This window comes from Pangasianodon hypophthalmus, chromosome 4 (genome assembly GCF_027358585.1).
Source record: "Pangasianodon hypophthalmus isolate fPanHyp1 chromosome 4, fPanHyp1.pri, whole genome shotgun sequence".
Classification (NCBI taxonomy): Eukaryota; Metazoa; Chordata; class Actinopteri; order Siluriformes; family Pangasiidae; genus Pangasianodon; species Pangasianodon hypophthalmus.
Window position 1 is genome coordinate 12,815,206 of NC_069713.1, and position 25,706 is coordinate 12,840,911.

Genomic DNA, 25,706 nt, shown 5'->3' on the forward strand with positions numbered 1-25,706 from the left:
TTTGGAAGGAGTCTCCAGTGACAGCACTGTAACACTCAGCAGTGAAGCTATAAATGTAAGTTTTCCTTCACAGCAGAACCTTCAGGACAGAGGACATTACGCTTTCTAATTTCTCTGTAACATGACAGCTGACAGCTCAAAGTTTTGTTCTGACAAGCTCTAAGACATAAATTTTTTCAGTACTTCTTTACAACCCTGCATAAGAGTCCACATAAATAAAAAAAATGAGTCAAGAGTTTGTCCTGAACAGAGAAATATCATGAAGAGAGAAATTTGTAGGACAGCCTAAATGCTAGTTAAGGAATACCATTTCGATAGAAATAAGAGTGTGAAGGTCAGGTGTCCACATACTTCTGGACATATGGTGTACATCATGCCGGAAATGGACGTAAATTTGGGAGAAAGCCCACACCTGAAGCTCCATCTACTTCTTAATTACCTTCCTACAAATTCCCATCCTTTCTTTCTCTCTCTCTAGTCAGTTTCCACACCCACCACTTCCCCACATCCTCCCTATTTAACAACTCCTACTCAAGAGTCTTTAAGTACCCAGAACTCCCGCCCAAGTGCTCATAAGTTCTTCCACCTTTTTACAGTTTCACATCACTCCTCATGTTTTAAGTTGAGGGTGTGGTCTGCACTTAGAGATAGAATAAAAAGTTGTAGACATTACTAAAATAGATAAAAATCTAACTGGAGATCCTCCATTACATCATGATGCTGTTGTGAACAAGAGGGATTTCATTAATAATAAGTGTTATATAATAAGTAATAATTCAACCTAGTCCTTGATAAAAGTAAGCAATGATAAAGAAACTCAGTGATCCTACTCTGAGCTGTGAGGAATTTCAGTCATAAAAACACCTCCTGACATGATTTTCAGGAGTGAATTCTAAGGGATCTGTTAAACGCAGACCCAAGCTATGCTGAGGTGAAACCCTGGAATGGTGAGAATCAGACAGCATGAGGGATCTAGCCTTTAGGCCTGCACATCCCGCAGTGCTGCTAAAGCCACATGAAGAGAAGAGCTGCACCTGAACAGAGAGAGAATGTGGGTTGACAAAGGGCTGGATTTATGAGTTAAAATAGCCTGTGTGTGTGTGTGTGTGTGTGTGTGTGTGTGTGTGTGTGTGTGTGTGTGTGTGTGTGTGTGATTTTATCTTGTTTGTGAATTTCCCCCTGGGAATCATAACTCAACTCTTTTAAAGAGGACACCTCCATCACGTGATGACAAAAGCACTTCGCTACTTTATGCACAAGTGAAAATAATAGATCGATATCTCATAGGGGAAAAAAAAGATTTCTGGAGTGAGACCACAGCTGTAATCCTTTGTAGGATATGCTCTGCAATTTCCTTTAAATAATGCATATTTTACTAGCATATGGGGCCAATTTGCGATTGGCCAGGAGTCTGCTGATGACTTTGGGGATTTTTTTGGAGCAGAAACATGATTTAATGTCAATATTACAGACTATTTCATTTCTTAAACAAGTTTTTGATTGACTGAAACAAAACACCAGGCATGCCTGATTCCTCACATTCTTGATCACACACACTCACACATGCACGCACACACACACCCCAAAAGAACACACAGCCCAGAATTGAAATGCTTCACATTTATTCAAACAAATTTCCGCAAAAAACAAATTACACCTTTGATTACAAGTTCCACAGTGCAGAGTCAGCATTTTACAAAATAAATAAAGTTACAGATCCATTTTGTTTAAAGGTCCTAATGACTGCATTATATTGACCTTCAAGAATAATACTACTGTGATCATGGTGAGGTCTCGATGTTCTCAATCTCCTTTAAACTGAAACAGTGTTAGTGCTCTGATGGGAAGCAGGTTGTGTTCAGCGTGTGCATGGATAAAACAAACCTACTGATGGTCCAGTAACTCTGAGAGGTGTTATCCATCTGCAGGGTGGAGTCATGCTGTTCACACCAGAGTCTGCATCTTTTGCATCTCAGAGGCAACACAGAAGAATTTGGTCTTGTGTTTGTAACAACAATTCATTTGCCATGCCTCCACCTGTCATTTCTACTCTCTTAGCAAAAACAGGCGCCTTTTCGAACAAATGCCTTTCAGCTGCATGCTTTTTTTTTCTTTCTTGTTTGTCTTCCTGGGTTTGAATGGCACATTTGTTATACAAAAGCCGTTTTTTGGCAGGTGGTTAATAATCACAGCTGGATAAAGCACTAACTCGAGCATTCTTCCACAGGGTGGTGTGTGGCTTTCTGCAGATAAGGAACACGGAGGAGAGAAGGGGGAAGGGGGCTTGGTCTGTGGCATGTCCTGCTCTAGATGACATTTCATTCAGCCCTGGACTGAGCCCTTAAAGCCAATCAAGGGTTGGATTACAGCAGAGAGCTGGGACACTCGGTAACCCAGCAGCAATGAGCAAGCCTCCTTCTAGCCAAATCTCTCTCTCTTTCTCTTTGTCTCTCTCTCTCTCTTGCTCATAACCCTGATGCCACAAAAAGGGACCTTTGTGAAAGTGACCCAGCCACACTGTTTAATTAACCTCCTCTCCAGCCTCTCCCAGCAACGCTCGCCTTGTTTTCTCAGGGGGTCAGATAAGAAAGGATTAATCCCTCGTTCCTGCGCACCTTGCATGCACACACACAAACATTTACTTTCAATCAGCGGAGGCAGAGATCGTTTCGTTCCTCGCCTCTATTATATTACAATAATGCAGAATTGGCTGTTGTTGGACGGAAATTGGCTCTCTAAGAGTGGAAGAGGGCCGGGCGGCAGGGAAACGCCGTCGGGGAACATCCTGGCGACCACTAGCCCAGACGAGCATGAGCAGGAACAATAGCTCCTCCGACCTCCGTGCCCTCGCTCCTGCTCGCGGGAATATTAGGGAAAGAAAGAGAGTGTGAGAGAGAGAGTAGAAGTGGCCTCAGAATGCATTTGAAAGGACTAACATGCTTTTAACATTGTGTTAAGGTAGATAAACATGCGAGTACAATAGAAGTGGCGTGAGCGTGCCGAGGATGGGGAGTAGAGTAAATAAATGACAGGGAGCTCTCCCGCACTCCGCCTGTGCTTCCTTTAGGAGGAGCCTCCTCTAATGTCATTATTGGATTGTCACAACTGCTAAAACAACAGGAGGGAACGGAAAGACATGATGCTCAACCGAGGTTGTCCAGGGTCATAATGAATACAAGCGAGATAAACAGAGGACGGAGGATACACCCAAAATGAGACGATCACGCTCAGATCGCAGCACAGGAAGAAAAGCGGCGCAGAAGGGAAGAACTTCAACTCCCTTCAACTTCAGTTCTCTAGAGTGAGACGGTGATATTAACTCCCTAATGCAAGGGCACGTGAGCAGTCATGAGAAAAGAAGGAGAGCTGGCCAAAACGGATCAGAATAATCACAGTGCAGCTGTATGAGATAGTGAGAGAGATAGTGACCTCTACTGGCCTGGGCAGGGGAAGACAACACATGGTGAACCCCCATGTCTAAACTGGTGTCCCTACAACCTGAGAAATGCATTATGGGTATTCTGTGGCTGCTCGTTTGGACACTAACCTGCAGTGCGAGGAATGTTCTCCAGTATACTTTGCTACAAAGTGGTAGAACTCCCAACATATGCATACCTGATCTAAAGGATATTGCAGGACATACTGACTCAGGAAAAAAAAAGTTAATACATTTTAGACAAACTGACCAACTTTGTAAAATAATCTGAGCTAAATGGCAGAAAAATCCAAATGGTGCTAAGAGATCCTAGAGTATCTCATCAAGAGCTCTTTATGAATTATGTAAACATATAAGTTGACCACAGTGGCTTAAATAATTCCCTTCAACATTCATAACAGCTACAGCTGCTCAATTTCAAGTCACGTTCATATGTTAACATTCAGACGCTGACACTTTAAATTAACACTTCAATTCCACAAAGCTCTAACATAACACTGTCTTTGGCTGGCTTTTATCTGCGTGAGCATCTGACAGGCTGGCTGAGTGTGAGGAAGACAGAGTGTGTGACTTTTTAACATGATACACTCTTGTCTCATCTCTCATCCACTTCCCACAGTGATTGTCTGACCTGGGCAAGTTCAGGCATGTCAGCTAGAGTGAGAGAGGGAGAGGGAGAGAGAGTGCAACCAAATGCATGACATTCCCAAAATGCCCTTCACCTGCCATGACTTCCCTCAAAAAGAATCCAGGACTGAGGCATGCAGGCTTAAAAAAAGCCCAAGTCAGTGTCCACAGGAATGTTTTTGTGACAGTGTTCTGAGGAAGATGTGGATCAGTGGTGCGTGTGTGTGTGTGTGTGTGTGTGTGTGCATGTGTGCGTGTGTGTGTGCAGTTGTCAGCAGTGGAGTGTGTGACAGCTTCAGGGGAAGCTGTAGAGTCAGATCCTCTAGCAGACAAGACTTCCCGTTCAGGCAAGTTGTCCAAATCTGCTTCTCCAACTACACAAAGCCTCAGGTCATTCACACAAAAAATCCCTCTTTCACACACACACACACACACACACACACACACACTTTCCACCAGGTAATTGGGAAGATCCAGTCTGGGAAGTGTGTCCATGTGATGGAATGGGATTTAATGTCTCTCCTGCTGAGTGGTGTGGAAAGGATTCTCAGTTGAAAAGGATGGACTCAGGGTCTCTGTTTGTCATCTGGGCCATGTGCTTCAAAATGTCCTTCTTAGTGATAATCCCCAACAAACGCCTACAAAGACAGAAGAGGAAGAAAACAAAGAAAGAATGAATAAAATCTATTTGATGATAACATTAACGGAAACTATTAATCTGACAGCTCCATGACTTAATGTCTTTGTGCACATGACCACATAAATGAATATACTATGCAAGTCCACATGTATGTGCGTCTGCGCAAGTGTGTTTGTGTGTGCGCATTAAGCAGTTAGTCAACCCTCAATCGCTCACAGATGTCATTTCCATTTGCTGGAAAGAAGTTTGGCTCCAGGGAGGGATAGAAAGATAAACAGACTGCTCATCTTTCACTTTCGCGTGTGCGCGCACACAAAATCGCACACACACAATTATGTGATAGCCTATAGCACAGATTGTATACCAGCAAAACCACTGAGGCAGCTTAATTTCAGTCTTAACTAGGATTGCACAACTGCACAATATTTTAACCATGATCACAATTTTTAGCTTCCTCAATTTGTTATTGAACATTATTGAATGCGATGTTGTTGAGTTTGGGAGATATCAATGATATTAGATATCATTTTTAAACTGACTTCAGTACATTAAATCACAACGTCTCTAGTCAGCTAGTCAGGTTCTAGCTGCCTCTTTGGTTGCATCACTACAGTTTGGGAATTTTGTTATCCCTGCTATTGCAAACTACATGCAGAAGAACATTTTATGACCATGGGCTGTGCTGCACTCTTGTCCACAGCCTGAATTAATCTCACGACTATGAGTGCCAAGTCGATACACAGTCAGAGAGAATTCAAGGCTGTTTCCCAAACAGCATACTGCATACTATGTAGGGTTGCTCCACTGTGATCTCATAGCATGCTTCTTGGGGCCAGACCACAGGCTGAATGTTCGGTTTCCCCCCAGGATACATGTAAGACCGTGGCCAATTGTAGTAAGATAACTAGCTAAAATACAGTGAAGAGAAAGCGATCCTATCTGAATGATGGAATACTATACACATACTTACAGCAATATAATAGAATTAGAAGTACAAAATACAGAATCACACAAAACGCAGCCATTATTCACTTGCCAGCTATCGTTTTCTCTTCAGCTAAAACAATGTTACAATTAGTTAATGATATAAATTCCATAATGAGGATAAATCAGATGACTATCATACACTCCCGTCCCCTCAAAGAAATTCCTTAACAGATTCTTGAGAAAAAAAACTAAAACTCTATCAAATTCTGAATCCTTTTTCCTCTTACTGATAATACTGGTCTCCCTCACTTTCTTGCTCTCTCTCTCTCCTGATTGGCTGCTGGCTCTTGCCTGTTACCATGCAGTCAGACTTCTTCATGTGTTTTCCCCCTAATTTTCTCCCTAATTTAGTCTTGGTCTCCCCAAGCATAAGACAGCTACCAACCGGGGAGTGTGAAGGCTGTCACGTGCTTCCTCTGAGATGTATGAAGCCAGCCAACCACATCTTTTCAAACCGCATCACAGGGTGGTTTAACATACTCAGAGGAAAGCGCTATCCACCCCCTTGGACTCCCAGCCACAGATGGCTGTGGCATCGTTGGGATTCTAACTCCAGACAACAGGACGAACGCTTTTCTCTTACGCCACTCGGGAGCAGTCTGAATCCTTTTGTGCCTAAATTTGGGTAATGCTAGGAATATCTAAGTAGGTGTATGATGTAGGCATACAAATTTCCCTCCAATTCAGCCACAATACCCCTGACAAGGCTGACTGGGAATTACTGTTACAGGAATGTCATGCTGACTCACATATAAGTGATAGCTTTAAAGATCTGATAGAAATTTGACTTATACATTTGAAGGGATACTGTATTATGGGACTAGTACACACATACCCATTCTGTGTGACGAGGCACTGGCGTAGACCGAGCTTGCGGAAGATGTCCACTGTGATGTCCATGGGTGTGTGGTCAGTGATGGCTAGTGGACTGAGGTCCATGATGCTGCGTAGATTGAGTGGAGGAGGGCCACCATGAGGCTGAGCCGGAGTGTGCTCTGTGAAGAGGACCTGCGATGCTCCCACGATACCCTCCTGGCAGAGCCGTGCGTTTTCTAGTAGAGAGGAGGCAGAAATGAGAGACGAATGAAGAACCAGATAAGTCTGAAGAAAACCCTCCACAGTCCTGATGATAAAGCTACTACAAAAATATGAAATACACAAATATTAGAAAAGTACTAGTAATGATAATATCGGTATAGCACCTTTCCTGCAAGGACAAAAAAATATTCATTGTAGTTAACCTACAACAACAATAAACCAATGTCAACCGAAGGTATATGAAGATTGCTAGACACACACACACACACACACACATAGCCTTTCGCCTATCTCACCTATTGATATAACCAGGTCCCTCCGCAGCACAAAGCCCACCAGCCTCTGACTCTCCTGGGACATGACTATGGGGAAACCGCTGTATGACGTATCAGCTATCACGGCCTCAACCTGCTCCACGCTCATGCCACTCTGAGTTAGGACAGAAAGTGGAGGATCAGAGCGCCGTGGACGCATTACATCCATGGCCAGGGTCTTGTGCGCAAACTCCTCCTTGGGCTCGAGGAAAGGGTAGCCGTTCAGCCGGATGTGCGCCTCATAGATGCCCTCTCTGCCTAGCGCATCCGCCACCCACTTACTGGTCATAGTGGCTGCCATGAGGGGCACGATGTACTCCAGCCCTCCAGTCAGCTCGAACATGATGACCACCAGAGACACCGTCATCCGAGTTACACCACCTGTACAGGGAAGTGGAGAGAGAGGATGAGAAGAGGAAGGGGGAGGAATAAAGAGAATATGATTAGCCATGGAACAGCAGAGCAATGCATAATCACACAGATCAAGAGCTTCAGCTAATCTTCACATCAAAATTCAGAATGGGGAAAAATCCCAGTGATCTCAATGACTTTAACCGTGGCATGGTTGTTGGTGCCAGATTTCATATCAGTCAGGGCCAGAAAGGGACAGAGAAAAAGACTAAAAACTAAAAGAAATGAAACTCAAAAATGATTAATGTGTGCAAAAACCTCTGAAAGCCCATGTGAAACAATTTTTGCAAGCGTTTTTGTCCCTGTAGAATTAACAAGTCCCACATTGAAGTGTGTAATGTTTGTTCCTGCGCTGTCACGGAAGACCAGCACTGAAAATGTAGTTTGGGCTGTGCATCAAAGAGCTGCAGCTACAATATAACTACAACAGACCGTTTTATATATCCAAACATCCAAGCAGGCATTTTCCTCATCAGATGGGCTTTCATACTTCAGTGACCTCCATTTAACGTCTGTCATGCAGGCAGGCCTCCAGCACGGCTTACAAGTTAAATATGCCTGCCAGTTTGAAGGTTTATGAGCTGTGAAACTTGTGCTGTGGACTTATTGGGTTACAAGTGGGCAGCAATGAGCAACAGTACGGACGAAACAAGCACTTGTAATTAAATGTATGAGCGGGCACATTCCTGTCAGTGGAAAGTAGATGAAATGGGGCGATTTTGTCATCTGCATTGAAGATGTGTGTTAGGCGTACCCAGACATGCTGCAGCCCCCAGCATGGCGTAGAGGCCTGGCGTAATGCATTTGGTGCTGGATGAACAGCCTCTGAAGATGGACCAGTCGTGGTTGTAGAATGCCAGCTGCTCAATGCCAATGCCCAGCAGCCTGCCTGCTATCGCCCCCACTGCCATGCTGGGAATAAAGAGACCAGAGGGCACCTATGACAGAGAAGAGCAAAGGAAACAGAAAATGGATGGAGCTGAGATTAGAGCTTGGCAATATGATGATATAGTGTCAGTACTGTGATGAATTACATCACGTTTCAAAGATATGGTGAGTACCTTCAGTAGTTTTTAGGAAATTAAATCTGTTTTGTACTAGATTTTCCTGCCTCTTTTGTGATGAATAAATTATTGTTGTACTGTTGTTGTAAAAGTATTACTAACCTCATCATTTTCCACATTTTTTTATACAGGTACTGTTCTGATGTCACCCTGCTAGCTAACAAACAGTATGTACAGTATCATATGTACAGTAATATATATTCAGTAATATATGTGTGGCAGTCTGGGGGAAAAAAACATTGGATGTCACTAAGCCTGAAGTCTGGCAAAAATGGCAAAAAAGATGTTCTGCCTTTAACATACTTTGATAATTCTACTTTAAAAAAAACACAAAGATATTTCCCCCAAACGATGTAGAACTGCTTTCTAACCTTGCCTATGCCGTCTACAGAGATTATGTTAGGCAGAAAAGGAGCCAGTTTAACAAATGCGGTTATAGAAACAGTCAGTTTGAAAAATATTGCTAGCTGGAGTAATACCTTCATGCCAAACGTAACCACAGTGATCAGCGTCTTAAAGACAAGTGCTAGTGCCAGCTGCCAGACGGCCGTGTACACTCCAGGCCCTGCTGCTCGGTCAGACAGGCCGCTACTTAAGTTAGCATTCATTGCTCCACCCTTCACTTGAGAGGTGTAGTCACACAGCTGGGAGGAGTCAAGCAGGCTGCAGTCATTGAACAGCTCGGAGATGAGATGGCTGCCGCTCATGCGTGTGTAGTCATTTGGAAAGGCCAACACCGCTGTAGCCAGAGCCACCAGCACCACCTCCAACACGGGGTAGCGGCCCAGACGCGTGTTCTTCCGCCGTCTACACCAGGCCATGTTGGCACGGATGAAAAACGCCCCCCACAGGCCACCGAAAATACCAAGCAAAACAAAAGGGAAGAGCTCCAGCAGGTGCCATGGGGTGTGGAACTCCACGTAGAAGAGGACAAGTCGGCTGTTGCCAAAGGGATTGATGGAGCGTAGGGTGAAGGCGGCCACCAGAGCAGCGAAGAATGAACGCCACAGTGTCTTTAAGGGGAAGTAGTAGCTGACCTGGTCCGGGGGATAGAAATACAGAAAAGACTCAACACTACGTTATAGCAGGAAACAGTCACAACATAAGAATGATGTATGACACTCAGTTTACACTGAAATAATAAGTAATTATAGTCAAGATATGCTGTAGTCAACTCCAAAATTATTCACACCCTTCAAGAGAATGTGTGTCATTAACCTCAGCAAAAGGAAACTGCATACATGGAAAAGGACCTGACAGTCAAGATAAAATATGATGGTGGCTCCTTGAGAATCTGGGGCTGTTTTGTAGTCTGTTTTGTAGTTTGTTTTTACATGCCTTTACTCATTTCAAGCTTTAAATTTACTTATTCTATTGGCGGAAAATGTTGATTCTTCCTAGAAATAAATGCGTAAAATTAGAAAAATTATTTGCCAATAAAACAAGACTATTTCAAGCTTTAGTAAAAGAAATCATCATATATATCTGGTTTACTGTAATAGAAAATATGAGATAAATTTGACTATATTGAAAATAGTTTCATCTGCTGTCTTTTTTTTTTTTTTTTTTAGTCCCTATATGTTCAAAATAGCACACAAAGGATGCCAATAATTATGGAGTTGCCTCTACATGTTATTGACGTACACAGAGCGGTACACAGATTCTGTGTGCATGGCATGAAACGGCATTTTAACTATACATTAATACTTTTGGAAATGTTCCAAAATTTTAATTTTAATTTAATTTTAATAATTTATATTAATTCAGACCTCTTCCAGACTGAAGAGCACTCCTCCTATAGGAGCTCCAAACGCTACAGACACGCCCACTGCGGAGGCTGCTGACAAGACCTGAGACAATCCAACAGAAACATTTCAAACACACACAAAAACACACGGACACAAACATACACATTTATTAGCACTCAAACACATACAAAAACAACTCATACAAATAATTACCCCTAATTTATTATCCCATCTACAGGCTAATTAAGATGTACACATCGACATCCTGTTTAATTAAGGCACGTCCATTAAACACAATTATTATTTTCATTTCACATTCCAGTGTAAATGGAGCTAATTTGAGCAGTAGAGCGTAGCTATCTGCCTGCTCAGTAATCTGTACAGCTCAGTTAACATTTGCCGTGTTCGCTTACCAATGTGTCTGGAGCAAATCTCTTTATATTATATTACTGTTTCTTGGCTTAAGACACAAAGGGTCCTGTCTTCCTCCTCATCCGTTCCCCAATCTCTCCCCATACACTTTTTCCTTATCTTGTTGTACTTTACTTCAATCTCCCACTCTTTTCTCCTTATCTTTCTATCACTCCTCTCCATTTTCCACTCCCTCCTGAGGTTGCCCCGTGTCTCCTACCTCCCTCCTCTTGGCCTCGTTCTTGCGGTATTTGGTGAAAAGATGGCACAAGATGTTTCCGCAGCAGCAGGCCACATGCACCAGCGGGCCCTCTTTCCCCAGACTGAGGCCTGAAGACACGGCTAGCACCAGAGTGATGGTTTTTATCACTAGAGTCCACTTTCCTAAGTAGCCCCGGATTATAAACCCACTTAGGATGGTCTTTATCTGAAAGAGAGAGAGAGAAAGGTTTAACACCAACCCGTTTCACTACTCTGATAGAGAATGACTCAACACAGAAGAGACTAATGAATAAGTGTCTTGGGAAATGCATGAACGTCAACCTCTAATCCATTAATCCACTCAGGATGATCTGTGGTAGGGAGGAACTAAAATTTTTGCATTCCCTGGATCATCATTTGTGTGACATTGTCTTGCTCTTGGCAGGAACCAAGTGCTGGAAAGGCCTTTTGAGGAAATGGATCACTTTGAGCTTTCCAATCTCAACTAAGAAGGAGGAGAGCTTTCATAAATCTTAAAGATGTATGATTTTTTTTAATCTCATGAAAAGAGATGACATTTGGGGCTTTTGATGCACAAAATTTTTTTTTTTCTGTGTGTGTGTCTATAGCATGCAAATAAAGAGAGCTTAACATCTGCAAACAGTTTGCTCAATTTCTGAAATAAGAGTGGCAGAAGATGTAAAAAAAACAAAAAAAACACACAAATACACAAACACCCATGAGACTTTCTTTTCATGCTGCTAAAACAAGTCACAGCTGCTTTACACGATGAGTGGAGCTCTTTTAAGAATACACAGACGCACACACACACACACACACACACACACACACACACAGACACACATACACACACAGAGCATATTAACCATACTGACTGCATTTTAAAAATGGCTAAGTAAGCACTAATAATAATGACAAATACATATATTGAGAGAGAAAAGAAAGCATGTGAATGCATCAATGCATCAATGGGTGTGACAGGCAGACACACAGGCGTCTCACCTCAGGGATTCCTGAGCCGCAGGCATACGGGGCGAAGGCTCTGACGAGGACCACAGCCAGGTAGGAGAAGAGCAGAGCCCAGGTCACATACATCAGATAGTTCACCACATAGGCACTCGCCCCCTAGTGCACACACAGAACAGCGCCATCTCTTACTTCTTATTGTTTGTACACACATGTAAAACCTTCAAGCTAATGTAATGCTGGATAAAGCATACAGTATCAAAGAATAAATATACAAAGGCAAATAGCTCTCCTTACTTGTATAATATAGTTCTGGTAATATATAAAAGATGATATATCCAATGATTAGATGCTTTACTGTAAAATCAGAACAGATGCATAACAATCTGAACTGAATTTAAATCAGTGACTGTTTTAGCTTAGATCCATTCTGTACTGTAAGCTCAAGGGTTGACATTTCAGACAAGCAAGTAAAATGAAGCATTGCTTTCACAGCTCCAGTTGCAGTCATTTCCTGTTGTGGTTTTGAACTCTTCACCACTAGAGGGAGTGAAGACCACCATGCATCCAAAACCAGATATGAAAACTGACTCACTAACACAGCAAAACCTCTGTGTGTGTGTGTGTGTGTGTGGGTGTGTGCGCGCGTGTCTTTAAATTCTAGCCGAGCTTTTTATTTTTATTTATTTTTTTCATTAAATGTGTGTGCACCTGTGTACCTGTATTTGTGTGTGTACGAGTTAATCAGCACCCACCTCACTGACGCCCACCGTGAGCTCGGCCCAGCTCTTCCAGAGCGGACATTTGTCTCTCTCCTGGAAGGTGGTCTCTTTAGAGTCCCAGCAGCAGTGCTCGTGGTTGAACCAGAAGCCATTCAGACACAGACCCTCTTTCAGGTCTGTTAGCCAGTGAGCTGCGATGTCTATACCTCCAGCTAATGCTCCTGCAGAGAGAGAGAGAGAGAGAGAGAGAGAGAGAGAGAGAGAGAGAGAGAGAGGGAAAGGATGAACAATGGAAGCATTAATACCCAATCAGAAAAGTATCATAATAATCAGATAAGAGTGGGCCAGATAGCTACAATTTTATAATTAAAATATCTAAATACTATATATATATATATATATATATATATATATATATATATATACACACACACACACAAACAACTAGAGCCCCTACCCTAAACCTAATGCATCACAAAAACAATGGATTTTACATTTTCTATTTGAGCAATCATGTAAATTGCAACGACATAAACCATATACAAAAAACTGCACTACAAACCAGTCCAGATTCAATGCAAACCAGCAAATGTTCCTAAAATGCTACTAAAATCTCAATAGATTCACTCCAATGTTTATTTTAACCACATCAGGTCTTCTTGTTGTACAATGGATGTAATACCCACTTTGTTCTTCTGCGTGGTAGCTGGACATGGTGTCTAATTTATGCTTGACAGACTCACTATAAGCAGGTATTTACAGTGACTGCCATCATGAGCAGTCGTGCAGTGAAAATGATGAACTCACTAGAAATTCATTAATCTGGTATCGAGTATTGTTACCGATATTGGCCTTAAACTGTGGGTCAGTATCCGAGCATATTTCATTTACAGAGAAAAGCTGTAATGTTAATTGACTCAATCTTAACATGACACAGATTTTGCATATAAACACATGACACAAATTATTTTTATAGCATGGTGCCATCAAGCGTGATGTTTTGTATATCTTGAGCTTGCAGCGAGTTAGTAAGAGGATCTCAGCACTGGATTATTATCTGTTATTGGCCAATACTGCCAAGCGCTGATATCCATAATATACTAAAAATGAAGAAAATGGAGTTCATCTCTACTAGCAGCTGTTTTGTAAAGTTTTGTAACTATTTTTTTTTTATCACAGGGGCTGTGTGTCTCTTCAATCATTTTTCATCCAAAACGCAATCTCATATGGTATTTGAAAATCTCTCCTGGCTGAGAAATGTCCATTATATCTTTTTTTTCTGGGTATAGTACACTTGCTCTTGTATCCAACAGATGTCTCTACCAATCAACAGCACTTAGATTCTTTTCTACTCTTTTGTATTTGATTGACATCTGAATATTTTCAGTACTTCTGTAGGACTGAAGTTGCACTGTAGCCTGGTGAAAAATCCTCTGTTTCAGTATACATTCAATTTCAATTTACGTATCAACTAAACAGACATGTTCTATACAGAACAACCAACTAACCACTAGAAAGTGGTGATGTAACACAGGCAAAATGAAGTGGGAGAAAGTAAGCAGGAAGAAAAGAGACGCATTGGCGTGTGTGTGGTGAGGCGTCACTAACCAGACATGAGGCCGATGAGGAGCATGAGCAGCCAGCCAGAGAAAGCATCGCTCACACTCAAGAAAAGATCCAGGACAGAATCCTTCTTCTTCTTGCTGATCTGAGAGAGAGACACACACACACACACACACACACACACACACACAGAGTTTGCTAATGATCACTTAAATACTGTGTAACTCTGGCCCAGGTTGTGTCCTGCAGTCTCACCTCTCTGTGACGGTCTCGATCCTTGGATTTCTCCCTCACCCAGTCGATGGTGTTGAAATCATCGTACGTTCCCACCCTGTGCAACCCATCGTCTAACAGATCCAGCAGCTTAGCAGTGCCATTCTGTCCTCGGCCTCCTGGACTGTAGCCTGAATTGGACAATAAAAAAAGCAGCAATGAGATTTGGTTGATACACAATGTCATATTAGCGAAAAGGTGATTGCGCTGCAAAAACACACTTCTATACTAAAGAGGAACAACTGGTCAAATTCCAACAGACTCAATAAAGGAACTGTGCATGTACAGATCACCACAAATATGTTACCAACACTGTGGGAGAGTCCAAATCAATTTTATGCCAACAGGAACAGTGTATGCAAGGGGAAATTCCAACATTCATCAAATCCAATTTTAGATGGCTAACAATGACACAGCAAGAAATGACAAAGTAACAAGAAGGCAAGAGAATCATCAAAATCATGCGAACTTTCCTCACAACTGGACAAAAATGGTGACAAAATCAATATAACTGAATAGGAATGAAGATCAGCTTGAACATGCTGTTTTCTAAAGCCATGGCTTGAAAACTGACCAGGCTGCCAAGGTTACAATCTTATTTGTCACCATGTTAATACACTAAATCAAATAAAGCACATGTGACCTTGTAGAATTAAACAAAGGCACACACAGGCTTACTGTCTAAAGGCTTTAGGATGAGCCAAAAACGTTCAGTCAAACAAGTAGAGCAGGCTCTGTAATGGACAGGATGAGTTACTTCAAGGGTGTTAAATAACACTGGCTTAAAATATACATCATGATAATCATGTGCAGCTCATTATTTATAGAGATCTCCGGGACAGTTTCATTCAGACTGCTTTTTTGAGAGCATTTAATACAGGCACATTTGTATAAATGAAAGTCTATTAAATATCTAATTTAAGCTGCATAAAACGTTATTGTTTTTGTTTCTCTGATAAACTGCTTGATGTGGCAGTTTCATAAAAGATGTCATACGACACAGAAAGGATAGTGAAATCTATATGCCTACATGCTTCACTTATTTATAAGATAATGCAAATTGTAAACACCCCCTCAACTTCCTCTTGAAAAGCGTTTTCGTAACAGAATTCATTTGCATATTGGTACCTGACTGGCTCTTATATTTTATGATGTAATAACAATGGCCTGTGTTCAATATCAAATCAGATTTTCATATAGGAATATTCTATAGGAATATTATACCTGTCACTTAAAAGAATGCAGCAATAACAATTTTCACACTTTGACTAACCTGCATAGACAAATTAATTCCACTGAAAAAATTTCATTATTAAAAACATACGTTTTTATACGAAACAATTCTACGTTTAATACATGAAACAATTATATATCAATTGATCAGGATCCTTGTATTGTAGTGTCTTGTGGAGCTGAAAACGTTTCAGGAAATATCTACAAAATGGAAATTGTTGACACAAACTAGTGTACTATTTAAAAGCAAGAGGTTAAGCCCCAGTGCTTGCTGTGTGAACTGAAGCACTAAATACAGATCTGTGTCAAATAGGATCCGACCTATTTTTTAAATGTCATATTTAATACGTTAGTAGGTCTTGACACAACGTCTCATCACTCTGTAATTAGACACTATAGTAATCCTAGAAGTTTCAGCTCTGCACATATGCCTTCTGAGGAATGTGAAGCCTAACCCCACAGCTTTTTGAAACTGCTTCCTTGAAATGACTGTGCAATTATTCATAATGGATCCTACTTTAATTCTGGCCTCAAATCAAGTTAATTGTGAGAGCCTGAATGCACAGCATGCACATCTGTAGTGTAGTTTAGTGTAGTGCTGCATCAACTGGACGTCTTTCGTTGAAACACGATAAGGCTGGCCAGTATGATTTTCATATAATGATATATTAACGTCATCATACACTTGACTGAGTGACCTCAGGTGTCAGTGATTTTATAACGCTAAACATGCGTAAACATGCGCGAGCAGTAGGGCAGCACAAGAAAGTCAATCAGATTGAAATCTTCATTCATTTCTCAATATACTTCGATTCAAGGACAGTGTCTGCATTCAGGCAATCATTACCTAAAACAGAGCAGCATCGTTCCTCCTTATTCACTATAACCAATTACCATAGATGTTATCACATGACCCCATGCACATAACTGAAGCACAGCGAGTCTACACATGAAAAAGGGGAGAAACAACATCAGAAACCATTTTAAAATATCCTAAATGCCTGTCTATAGTGAAAAGGAATACATATGAGCAAATGTTTAATATTATTTACTGAACATTAAATTGCCAATTACTAAACAAATGATGACTAAATGTATGAAATGAATTGAATGGAGTGAATCATGGCTGCATGACTCAAGGACAATTGTCACACGCAAGTGGCTTATGAGTGTCATTGTCACAACGTCAGCCATTAACATTGCTGGTTTTGATTTAACTTTGGGAGGACACACTGCATATGATTCCAGTTTTACTGATTGCAGTTTTATACTGTTTAGTAGTTATTTCATAAGCCATCATTCTCAAACATCTGCTAGGAAAATGTTCTGTGATAGTAATATATGAATTTAATATACTGTATATATACATATTGTGCCTTACAAAATTGGTTAAGGAAATGTAAGTGAGAATTGTGATCCCAGTTCTGAGTCCCATTTCACTGAGAATCTTGCAACCCTACCAGGTGACCATTCTTATTAGACGAGTGTCCAAAATCAGAGCCACAACTTCAGAGATGAGAGTTGAATTTTCTCAAATTTATGCTAAATATGTAAAATCCAGTAAATTTCTAAGACCAGTCCTATGTCCTATGTTACCAGTCATCTGATGTCTCCCAGAATGTCTGCTTCAGTTTCAGTTTCTGTGAGCAGTTCCTATTCAACACCTTTGAAACTTTGAAAAGAATCTTGTGACTGTGAGCATGTACATTTTAGTACAATACTAAAATAAAAAATATATTTTATATATATTTTAAAAAATCCATTTTTAAGCCATTTTAACACACTGACGAGTAAACTGTTTATACTATTATTACATATCAGAATGCCTACAAGCCACATCCACAAGTGAGAACAGTAGCTGTCACTACACAACCACAGGAGACCACTAATATAAACTCACTATAAACAAAGATCAGATTATAAGTGATTGGACATTTGAAACACCAACTGAATACCAATTGTTCAATTTCCCTCCTTCCCCTTACTAAATACTACTAGTTTTCCATCCACTGCTTATCCTATACAGGGTCGTGCTTATCCCAGGGGACTCAAGGCAGGGGACACCCTGTATGAGGGTGAATCACACACACTTTCACACACCCATTCACCACACATCAGCCAATCTGGAAATGCCAATCAGCCTACAAGGCATGTCTTTGGACTGGGGATGGAAACCAGAGTACCTGGAGGAAACTGCTGAAGCACAGGGAGAACATGCAAGCTCTGCGTACACAGGGCAGAGGCCAGATTCGCACCCTCAGCCCTGGAGGCGCTATGCAAACAAGCTAACCACTAACCCAACATGCCCCCCTACTACTAGTTTTATAAAACTTTAATTATATAAAAAAAAAAAAAAAAAAAAAAAAAAACTCTCTGAATTATCAATCTATAGCTTCACTGATTTGTTGTGAATCTCAACTAAACTCTAAAGTGCAGATTCTTTGACTTATTAAAATATTTAAAGTTCAAGGGCCTTACTTGAAGAACTCACATTTGGACATTTTGTCTACACATTGCAATTTTTTTTTTTTTACCCTTAAGAATGACATAGTACTACAATAACAACGCAGACTTTGTCCAAGCCCTTATTTTGGATTACACTTAAGAAGTGTGGGGATAAAACACATGCAAAGACATTTATACAGGTCAGAAGTGGCCTAAGAATAACCGGTTGTTCACAAAACATATACTGTAGCAGACACTTAAGTTGTGTAGACAAGAGGGTCGGTAGACATCACACAGTTCAGTTACAATATGGTTGTGTCTGAGTGTGTGATCTCGTCAGTACACTAACAGATCCCTGAGAACAAGGACAGAAATATTAAATAAAGAGCTTGGAAAAGCACATTCACTATGAATATGTTGGCTCTCAGGCATTTCCTTCCTCCAGTGCTATGCTCTTGTGCAATTCTAATTCCTCATTCCTGGACGTACCCAAACCCACACAACCCAGGGAGCATGGGAAACAGCTCGCACTGGTTAATAGCTTTCCTTATGAGACTACTACATCAGAAATCACATCAGTGACCTTTGACCTTGCCTGAACTGTAATGCTGAAGAGACCAGTCTACAAGGGACCAGGAATTATGGGAGAGAAGAGTGAGTATGTGACCTGTTGTTACTGCTGTGTTGCAACAAGAGTAAAATTCTGACTAGCTATTTTTCCTGGAATTCGCAGCACTGAAAAAATGACAAAGCAAGTTTATGATCTCTGGAGTGGGAGTTTAAAAAAAAAAAAAAGAGCAGTGTGTTTAACCTCATCAGTATTGTCTTTCTCACTGTCCAGTTATAATTAACTCTCATATTAGGCAATATATGAATTTCAGATTGCATTAATGACACAGTGCATGTAATATTTTGTTTTAAAATTGATTGTTGAATTAGGGGGGAAAAACAAATTTCATAATACAAGGTCCCTACGCTCCTGTGAGTCACCCTGACAATCCGGTACTAGTAATGCGAAGTCATTTTTGTTTCAGGGGTGTCTGGTCAGAACTGCTGGCAAATTTGTATGCATACACCAGCTCATATATATGACAAAAATCATCAAACTTAGGCACAAAAGAAGTCTGGCTGCATGGTGACTGTCAGGAGAGTCAGGATAGCAGCCAATCAGGGGGGAGAGAGGGAGGGAGAGAGAGAGAGAGAGAGAGAGAGAGAGAGAGAGAGAGAGAGTGACAGGGTGAGAATAAAACAAACCAAACAGGGCTGAGAAAGTGAAAGATATTCATTATATTAATTCAGTGGAAAGCTGGAGAATGATAGCTGAAGATCTGGTTAATAGCTTTCCTTATGAGACTACTACATCAGAAATCACATCAGTGACCTTTGACCTTGCCTGACCTGTGATGCTGACGGGATCAGTCTACAAGGGACCAGGAATTATGGGAGAGAAGAGTGAGTATGACCTGTTGGAGAGGAATTAGCTGATTAATCCTTGTCCTGGAATTGGTATCATTACCCAGTTATAAAATTATTTTAGCCAGAGAACTCAGGATGTCTGGCAGTAACTAACAGATGTTGTTCTTTTTTGTTCTTCTCTAAAAAAACAAGGTCGGGGGGTGGAGCGAGGATGGATGGGGGGTGTAGCAGCGGGGGGATATGAGTCATCCAGGATGTCTGCTTGGCCTTGGTGTGTAACTTACATTTGCTGCTCTGTGTTTTAACTATCTGGTTCATGATAGGCTAGATTATAAAATACAGACAGATCATGGATCAGGTAATAAAAATACACACATATGAAGCGACTTGTGATAGTTATGTTTCTATGCTGTATTTTAGCTAGCTAGAGTTAGTGGGCTAGTGGACACCAGCATCCTGTGAAATTATGGTGGGGCAAATGAGAGATTTTTGTCCTTCACATCACTCAGTAACTGTGATAGTCACATTAATGTGTACAATAAAGTTATTTTATCCTGGAAAAACTGTAATACTGAGGAAACATCAATAGATATTTATATCCTCAGTGTTTTGGCTTTAGTTTTTACAGAGTAGTATTGTGCCCACTGCGTTTGATGCCATCATTACTCTTAACCCATCTTACACCTAGATCCCCTACAACAACGAACAAAAAGAGCATGAACTAGCACCCAATCACTGGCTTTCATTTGGGCCTTCGACTGGAATTAAAGTCACATCACAAAATAAATCCATGTACGCTAATTATAAGGTTTCCTTTTTGTGATGTGCATTTGTTAATAATAAAAGCTGGCTGCTGACCTGAGAGTGGAGGCCACATAATTTTGACATTTTGCCAAACAGATCAATCTCTGTTTCAGAAAAATGTCATTACTTTTCATGCATCTCAATTGCACTATCAAATAGAGTCCTATTTTCAATAACTATTAATGTAATGTTTTTGTACCATATACACTCTCTGCCTACTTTAATGAAAACACCTGAACACTTGCTCATTCATGTAGTTATCCAATCAGCCGATCATGTGGCAGCAGCACAATGCATAAATATCATGCAGATACAGGTCAAGAGCTTCAGTTAATGCTCACATCAAACATCAGAATGAGGAAAAATGTGATCTCAGTGACTTTGACCATGGCATGGCTGTTGGCGCCAGATTTCATAACCCTAACCCTAACACATTTCAGCGTTAAAGAGCTAAAGACATTCAGTATTGCCTAAAAATGAGAACAAATTTACATTAAGTGCATTAAGAGTTTTTTTTTTTTTTCAAGCCAACCATCTGTCTTTCAACCTTCTCAACAATTATCAGTGGTATGATAGCCTATCACCCCTACACCAAACACTGATACTGTCTTTTCCTCTTCTCCTCCTTTTGTAGCCCTCTGATCTTAGCACAAACCACTGTGATCTAATCTCACTGCAGGATGTCCTAGACATGTTACAAATTAGTCACCTTTACAGTACAATGAAAAAAGCACAACCACAAATTATAAAAACCCTTCCCCAATCCTCTTACTATCTCCTTCTTTATCTAGACATTGAAAGAACAAAATTAGCTGAGATAATTTCCCCTGCCTGGGCAAGGACGAGGTCACATTGCTCTAAGCTCAGCCAGGACCCTGAACCTTAATGTTTCTTAATGCCTCTGAGACACACACACACACACACACACACACAAACACAGGTATTCATTTGAAATACGGTAGGGACTTAAAGAAGAGCAGGAACCGAATGTCAGTGATAGAAGGAAGAGAAATGAGGAAGAAAAACTGTGCCTGGCCTCATGCAGGCAGACTAAATAACACTTCACTCCTTAAAGAGTGAACTTCCTTGTCCTCTACTGAAATGTGTTTGACGTCATCGAAACGTCACCAGTATCTAAGAAGCAGAAATGTGGAGGGAGAACATACTGTCTGCACTGGGCATATGTCATATGTTATGGATTTAACAGTGCAATTAGATAACCATGAAATAAACGCCCAAACATTAAAAGCATGATAGGTTTACAGTCTTAATAGGATATGGTGACAAAATAACACCGACCTGAGAGAATAATGATCTCCAAGTCCAAATTTCATTGTTTTGCCATTACCATGTGTACACAGTCATCAAGTGCCTAACTGTAATTACAAAGGGGTTTTTATAAAAGTGCACCACTAATATGTGCCTGGTCTATATTGGCATTTTCCCATTATAAATGTCAATAATGCAACAGTTAGAGATGTAAGCCAGTGTTTAAGGCCTACTCAGTGATTACTAACTTGTATTTAGAAAAATATGAAATATGAAAACCACTCTTCTGTCCACTACGATGACAGGTCAAGGTTAGTAACAGGACATAAACACAATTATCTCGAACTTGCAATATACAACTTTACAACTTGCATCTTTTAGGTTGAGAACTAATATTTACAGTAATTCTGCATAAAAGGGTTAAAAAATGACCTTATTTGAAATATGAGAATTCCCTGAAAATTATATTTGTTTTTATATTCATGCAGGATATCTGAACTGTTAAAATTATTACACTATTTGCACTGTAAAATATGACTACAACAGCCTGCAGCAAAGCAGTTTATTTATTTCATCTGCTTTTATTCTATACGCGTCCTTTTTGTCGCCTCATGCTTTCCGTAGCCTGTGAGATTTTTATCTCCTTTGCTGGAGAATTTTTGTGCCAAGCTCATCTGTCAAACAAAGCAAGATATTTTGGGTGTATGTGCAGAATAAAAGCAGAGGAATGGAGAAGAGAAAAAGAAAGTCTGCTTTCTGTTCAACTCAAAAATCTTCCTAATTTCCAGTTTTCCAGTGAATCCTCACTTCACTGTTCCTGTCAATGCTCCAACAGCAGTCACCAGAGATTAAGCGAATAATATTTTTCTCCATTTACAATTATAATGTAGCAAAGACCACAAGAGCCTTCAATAAGAGTTCTAGGTGAAGTAGAAGAGAGGTTCTGTGCTGCATGCATACCTTGGCCATTGTCCTGCTCGTCGTAAGGCAGATCTTCGAGGAGATCCTGAGCAGTGGCATTGAGGTCGACCAGGTCATCATCACTGCTTCCACTGCTGTAGTTGTCATTATAAAAGCCACTGTTCTCCATCTTCTCTCCTTACACAGCACAAGCAAATGGGATTATGATAAGTAATCACAGATACACAGGGTAAACTAGAGGAGCCTGACTGATGCTCCTGGATGTCCAGAGTGTGGGAATGTTTGGTGATTCCCAGTTATAAATGGCCATCAAGAATGGAATGTGCTCAATCTACGAATTATGAACCTAGGAAACAGTACATGAAGCTAACAGGCACGAGAAGCAGCAAACATGTTATATACGTTCATATGCATGTACCTTAATGAGCAACACTGGGGCAAAAGTTTATATTATACACTAAGGTAGTGAAACATTGTTTTGAAAGGACAATTCTGTTCTTCCGTCCCATTACATGCAGACCAAAACACATTTTTTCCAATCCCACAAACATTCTTAACCCAAATGACTCACGCACCACAAGCCGACTTAATGAAAACAATATTTTCATTAAAGGAGAACTCCACCCTAAAACACATTAAAGGTCTTTATATTGAAATATGTGTGATGTGTTTTAGTGATTATGGTGCTAATTTGTTGGTTCATGCTGTATTTTCATTATTCCCCTGAGCAGTTTGCAGTTGTATGCTGCTCTGATATCACAAGGAGGACTTTACTCAATGGTGCATCAATAGTGTACACGACAACAGTCAGGTTTCACTGTTAGCTCCTAAAAACAAAAGAGCAAGAGCTTATTTCTCACTCACCATATTCCAGAGACGTACAATGGCATTAATGAGAAATCCAACATTAACTGTAGTGAAGACAGCAAACAATGGACTCAAAGTCCCAGAACACAATGCAGCTATATGCCAGGGACACGGCTCAGCTAGTTAACGAGAGAGCTGATAGTGGTACTGGTATGAAAGTTGATGTGTTTGAGCAGTGTACAGATGAGGAGCTGGACAGACTAAAGGACTAAAGCGCTGCTGCATCACTCTCTTTAGATACTGATCCGGCACCACTAGCAGCATGCAGTTGAACGGAATTGTGGGTAATGTAGGAATCCAAACAGCCTGACTTGTCAACAAAAGCAGTTTATACTAAACAAAACAACTCAGATCATGTGTTAACCATAAAAATGAGCATGCAAGTTGTCCAGGGTGGATTTTTTTTTCCTCTAGATAACAGCTGTGTGGACTGAACGAAGACCTTGAAACTGAAACAGATGTTATTAGTAGTACAGGGTACTTTTAGGATAGATTATTACACAGGCTGAATGTCACTGAATGACATGAGGATGAAGTTACATTTCAAATGGCACTGAAACAGGTTGACTATCATGCCTCTTTCCATCCTAGTAACATCAGCATTTAAACACCAGGAGTAAAAGTTGTAGGTTTGTTAGAAGTAAGTTGGAGTTTGTAACAGAAAGCTTTTCTGTACATACCTTCTTTAAGTGCTGGCTTTAGAGGCGTCACAGGATCACTAGTGATTCAGCTGCCATTAAGACACAACTTGTCTGGTGATACGGATTTGTGATACTATGTGTCTGTGTGTGTGTGTGTGTGTGTGTGTGTGTGTGTGGGTTGATGAGCCACTAATCCTCTTCCCCCTTGACAGTTCCGCCACTAACGAAGTGAAGAGCTGTGGATCTGTCTCATTTTCATATCCACTGGCTTTTCACTACAGCAGGTAAGGTGAAGCAGAGCAGCAGCACGTGGATGTAATGTAGTTCCCCTGCAGGTAAATCCTCTGGCTGAACACTGACTAACTTACAGCGCGCAATAACTTCCTTCCTGACAGCAGCCTGGCTGCGTCCAAACCGCCCACTCTCACAAACATAGTGCACTACGTAGAGTACACAATCCAGCATCTTAAACCCTAAGTAGTGCACTTATATCGAAAAAAGGAAGCTATTTGGGTTTCAGATGTTCTTCCGTACAAACCTGCGTACTACAATACTGAAGAGTGTAGCCTCCATGGCGTACTTTATTACCAGCATTGAGCACCCTATTATGAAGTTTGGGACGCGTCCTGGGTTAAATGGCCGATTTGTTACGTTTGGTGGATGCTGCCACCCGCTGTATTAGTGTCTTAATCCATTTAATCCCAGCTATATGACTACTACAAGTCTATATACTGGACACACACACACGCTGGATACCTTTTACATTTAGTTTCGCTCAAATTAAAAGTGAAAATACAAGTGAAAATGACAAGTTTCTTTAAGAGTGTTAAAAATACAGGCTTGATTCTTGGCCACTGTGGCAGAGTCACAAGTAAGATAGAATTTAATTTACTGCCAAATCTAAACAACAATGAAGAAAAGGAAGTCCAATGCAATCTATTTGCACCTCCTATAACTTTATTCATTTGTTAGTTAAATATATATATATATATATATATATATATATATATATATATATATATATATATATAAATATACACACACACACAGTATCACAAATAAATGAAGAAAACAACAGTGAAGAAAAGGAAGTCGATACTATCTATTTGCACCTCCTATAACTTTATTTTTTGTTAAAAGTTATTCTTATACACACACACGCACACACACACACACGCACACACACACACACACACACACACACATATATATATATATATATATATATATATATATATATATATATATATATATATATATATATATATATATATATATATATATATATATATATATAGTACTGTGCACTATACACTAAATCATATATACATACTGTGCACTGTGTACATTTTAAAAAATACTATTAATAGCAGTAAACAGTAATAAATGAAACAAAGTCAATATTTGGTGTGATGATCCTTCACTTTAAAAAAAAAAATTAGTCTCAGGTACAATTAGTACAATTAGTGCAAAATTAGTACTGTAAATTTACTGAGCATCTTGCAGAAGCAGCCACAGTTCTTCTGGAAACTTTGGCTGTCACACTTGCTTCTTATTTTTGCAGCAAAACCCAGCAGCCTTGATTATGATTTTTTTGACTAAAAAGTGTCTCTTATGTAATATGCTGCTTTCTTTACTGACATACAAACATTTTTCTGTAACATTTAATTTCGTGCTGGAAAACTAAT

The 25,706-nt window shown here is 40.3% G+C and overlaps 1 protein-coding gene across 1 annotated transcript; it reads right to left on the minus strand.

Moving 5' to 3' along the window:
• Positions 1-1,586: 1,586 nt before the first annotated feature.
• Positions 1,587-24,473, minus strand: clcn5b (chloride channel, voltage-sensitive 5b). Its single transcript, XM_026936700.3, has 13 exons — positions 24,058-24,473; positions 22,550-22,687; positions 14,405-14,553; positions 14,195-14,294; positions 12,620-12,807; positions 11,901-12,023; positions 10,897-11,103; positions 10,287-10,367; positions 8,997-9,554; positions 8,208-8,391; positions 7,025-7,423; positions 6,526-6,742; positions 1,587-4,701 (listed from the first exon to the last, which is right to left on the minus strand). The coding sequence occupies exons 2-13, from the start codon at positions 22,677-22,679 to the stop codon at positions 4,611-4,613; spliced, it is 2,427 nt and encodes an 808-aa protein (XP_026792501.3). The 5' UTR covers positions 22,680-22,687; positions 24,058-24,473; the 3' UTR covers positions 1,587-4,610.
• Between the last annotated feature and the right edge of the window lie 1,233 nt (positions 24,474-25,706).